The sequence below is a fragment of the Austrofundulus limnaeus genome, unplaced genomic scaffold, assembly GCF_001266775.1.
Source record: "Austrofundulus limnaeus strain Quisiro unplaced genomic scaffold, Austrofundulus_limnaeus-1.0 Scaffold4, whole genome shotgun sequence".
NCBI classification, from domain to species: domain Eukaryota; kingdom Metazoa; phylum Chordata; class Actinopteri; order Cyprinodontiformes; family Rivulidae; genus Austrofundulus; species Austrofundulus limnaeus.
Genome location: NW_013952406.1, coordinates 16,726 through 21,216, shown reverse-complemented (window position 1 = coordinate 21,216; position 4,491 = coordinate 16,726). Strand labels below are relative to the sequence as shown.

General features: G+C 41.3%; 1 protein-coding gene across 1 annotated transcript in view; it reads right to left on the bottom strand.

Annotated features, from left to right (window-relative positions):
- ngfra (nerve growth factor receptor a (TNFR superfamily, member 16)) overlaps positions 1 to 4,491 on the bottom strand; it is a 28,247-nt gene that overhangs the window by 15,342 nt on the left and 8,414 nt on the right. Inside the window, exon 3 of the mRNA XM_014022068.1 lies at positions 801 to 1,163. Within this exon, the coding sequence (XP_013877522.1) occupies positions 801 to 1,163 (363 nt within the window). The remainder of the gene's footprint in view (positions 1 to 800; positions 1,164 to 4,491) is intronic.

Genomic DNA, 4,491 nt, shown 5'->3' with positions numbered 1-4,491 from the left:
CCCAAACCCCTACAATTTTGGAATGCATCTAATGCATCTAGTAACATGACATTTATTAGACATAAAGACTTGTGAGTTCTGCATTTGTGTGTGTGGGGGTCATGATGTTACCGCTATGTGGTATCTAGTTTTGTTTCTTTCTGCAATTCTTCTGCTATTTTCTACATTTTGTGTTTCTGTCTGCTACATTCAGCTGTTGCTGCAATTTTAGCTGATGTTCAGCTGTTATTAGCTTTTTTAAGCGACTTTCACACTTCTGTGGCTATTGCAGCTTCTATCTGCTTAATTCAGAAAAACGTGCTTTCCTATGCCAATTTAGGAATTTCCAGCTACATTTTAGCTGTTTTACTTCACACTTTGGCTGTTTTAGCAATTATACAACAAATTGTCACTTTTTTGTGCTTTTATTCATTGTTTTTCCTACTAATTAGACATTTTTATACCCGTTCCACCATCTGGGAGCTACATTCAACTTGTGTCTGCTACCTTTAGCTTTTTCTGCTAAGATACAGTATAATCCTGATTTTTTTTTTCTGGTATTCTTCTACTTATTTCAGTTTTTTTTTTTTTGTGCTTCTTTCAGCAAATTGGAGCTTTTTTTGCCTCTTCAGCATTTCAAATTGAACTTGTGTTATAAACTTCAACTGAAAGCTAAAGTTTTCAGCAACAAGCATTCAGACTAGCATTTTTGCAGGAAATGCAGTTTCTCTAGTTTTTTTTTTCTGTGATCACCCACTGTTTTCTTCATGTTTAATGTAAAACTATAAAGGAAGTGATTTGGTCAGGTGAGTCACACTTACTGTAGCAGACGGAGTCAGTGGTGGGCGTGCACTTGGCCACCTCGGTCTCCGTCTCCTCGTCGCAGATGGTGCAGGGTAAGCAGGGTTCCAGGGAGCTCTCGCGGTCGGAGAAYGTCTCGTCCACGCACTCCTCACACACCGTGTCGTGGTCGTGTTCGCAGTGAGAGAACACGCCCTGCCCCACGGGGCACACGGTGCACAGCTCGCACTGCTCCGACATCTTGTTGTAGAAGTAGTTGTAGTTGCAGACGCACTTGGCGTCGTTGGAGTCGGTGCAGGGGGTCTCCATGCGCATCAGGCCGGTGCACTCGGTGCACGGCATGCACTTCTCTGTGTGGCTGTAGTGCTCCGAGAACGTCTCGCCTGCAACGAAACAAAGAGACAAGAAAATATGAGCAGATAAACAGTGAATCTAACGGCATGAATCATGTTTACTGCGCATTTATTAAACAGAAGGACGCATCGATCCGCAGGGTTCTTAGTAAATTGTGCTCCAGGACAAGAAAGGTGCTCTTGTTGGAGAGCAAGTCAAAAGCCTGTTGTGTTCATTATGATATCGATCCGAATGGCTTTGTGCTGCAGCGGCTAAACATTTACAATCTCTGCCATATACAGTGTGTAAAGTGTGGCTGCATCCACACACAGAAAACAGCTAAAAACCACTGAATATAAACACCGCAGAGAACTCTCCTCCTAACTGCAGCCGATTCTCCAGAAACATTTTCCACTTTTTATTAAATGAAAGAGCTGCCGTGATCAAATGCAGCCAATTCCACAGCTGTCATTTGTAAATGTGGACTAAATTTGTGCAAATGTTTGGTAACAGGGAAGCTGTGGTGAAAGAAAAAACTGTTTAAGTGCATAATTTGATTACCACAAACTAATACAGGACCAAATCTGTTGCAACATCTGAGTGTTTCTGAGTGTCGGAAATGTTTTTAAAACTATTTGTCACGGCTCATCGGTCAGTTCACGTTAAATTATGAGCTCAAATAAAGCTCAAACTAAAAGGTAAAGTCAGTAAAATATGAGTTTTGAGATGAGAATACTAGAAACCGTATAAATTAAGACCAGCTGGGTCCAGCCCAGTTCAAATATAGATTTTCAGGATTCTTTTCATGCTTTATAAGAAGAAAAGTCCTTTAACATCATGTGAGTTGACAGCAGAGAGCAGACTCTGGTTCCAAACAAACAAACATGGCAGCTACCAGGAAAAGCTGAGGAAACTCGCTCCGTAACAAATCCAGTGTCTCCGGTCTGAGCAGAGTTATAAGGAGAGATAAACTGTTCCACATTTGAGACGTTTTTTTTTTTTTTTTGGTTTTTTTTATCAGGATCTTAAAACGTTTAGAAAACTGGCCCATGGTGCTCTCACTAATGTGTGGATGTTTAGAAAATCACTTAAATAAAACAGGGCCCATCCACTTAAAGCTGTAAGAGTGAAGATCTGCAGACAAAGTGTTTTGTACCAACGAATCAAAAGAGACAGAATAAAACCAAAACTGGGAGTTGTTGTAGTCTGGTTTCTTTAATGTAGAAAACCCTTTATCTTTATTTTACAGTTTTACTGCTCTGAGATTCAACTTCAGCCAAGGGTGTAACTTTAGATTGTGCTCTCTGCATATTTATTTATTTATTTACTTTTGTAAAACAACTCAGGATATTTCGGGCTTAAAATACTCTGCAATGCTTTAAATGTGATTTACTTCACTTTCCTTCTTTCTTTGTATTTACTTTACAACAGTAACAAATATTTAGCACTTTAAGGATGTATTTATTACAACATACATTTCTCAATTTTTCCATGAGTGTGTATTTACCTAGCCTGGTAAAAACCAGACCCTTGTCCTTCACTTTGCTTCGTACGAGGGTCCGGACTTGCGGCCATAGAGAAGCGATTCTTGCAGGAGGCGTGGCCTCTGCTGAAGCATGTGTGTGTTGTCACTGGGAAGGAGGCTAAGCTAAGAAGCTAACCGGAAATCGTGTGCTGTAAACAACCCTACGGAGAGGACAGAAGTACCGAGCTGAATGAGARGACTGTAAATGAGAGCTGCTGCTTTGTCAGACAAATTTAATTTCATTTGGCAACTTATCAACACGGACTGGCTTCATTCCTCCACTGCCGTATGCTAAAATAACTAGCAGACACTGCAGAACATCGACTTTCTGTTCTCTGATTGGCCCGGACGAAAATTCTCCTGAAGAAATCCTTGTCTATGGGAGAAAGCAGTGAAAGGAAACTAAAATTGAGCGGAACTGCGTAGGATAGTATTTACCTGGTGCACAATAACTTGGCCAGGAAAAATTACAACCCATGATTGAACAAATGCAGCCATAATGTGACGAGCAGACTGAAACACTGCATGTTGCTTTTAGAAGTTATGCTCAAACGTATATATATATGACGGTAAATATTGAAATCAGGTCCAAGTTACCTAAAGAAAACAAGAGAGCTGCAGCTGAGTATTTAACCACTTAATTTGTGTATTTGTTTGATTAGGGCAATGCATTTTAATCAATATTGCCCCAATTCATGTGTTAGAGAAAATTATGTCATTTTTGGGGGGCTGGATCAAATTATTGTGCACCCCAATGCAAATTACAGCCATGACTTCAGCAGATTCTCGACAGCAGAGAGACGTTAAAAAGCCAGCGGGCAGCAGAACCGTTGAGCGGATATCTGCTTTTATTGTGGCACGGTGGTGAAGCGGTTAGAGCCGTCACCTTTCAAGAAGGTTTTAATCTGAATTCCCGCGTCGGCTAGTAACTCTAAATCTAAGTGTGTGAGAGCAGGAAGTGTTGTTTAAACTCTGCACGTGTCCAAAAATCACATCTTTTCACATTTTATTGATTCTAGTTTCAACTTGTGAGCAATTATAAACAAACCATAGAGCGCTCCTGAACACAAMCAGGTGAAAGCTGCTGCGGCTAATTGCCCGCTGCTTTTCAATTACCCCCAGCACTTCAGATTCATTCTTCAGAAACGTCCGGCGTCGGGAGGATTTAGGAGAGTTCATCGCCGAGAAAGCGATGACCTCAAATTAGCTTATTCTTACACCGAGGGTTCCTCTGGGGCGCAGCGTGTTCRATTAATACTGCATGTTCATATGGAATTATTCTCAGATATAATTGGACGCCTGCTGAATTATGCATGTGGAGAGCACGAGTGTGTTTTAGTGGCTGAATAAGATGCGAGTGGAGCAGAGAGACTGGGCTCAGATTCATCGCAGCGTCACTTTCCTCATCGACATGAGAGCGGTCACCTTGTTTTATTCTGGAATTAGACTGAAGACGTTACAGGTTTGAACAAGTTTACAGCTGCAGGGTTGATGTGAAAAGTCCCAACTTGAGATTAGGAGACAGAAAACGTGTAAAAGCAGGTTTTTAAGCTGCTCACATTGTGCAASAGATTTATTTTTAGGGTTCGACCAAAACAGCTGTAACTCCAGGTCCACAGATGCATTCCTCCAAGGAGCGCTAACCCTTTCGTTTGCACCAGAAACGTTGCGTTTTCACGTTCTAAAATGAGGCTTGCACTTGTTTAATCTTTGTTTTACAGTGAATCGATCATCAGAACTCGGTGAAAACATAAATAAAGCCACATGACGGTGTGAGTGTGGGAGCTTTGCGCAACTCTTATCTGCATTTCCACATGTTTAAGTGTGTGTGTGTGTGTGTGTGTGTGTGTGTG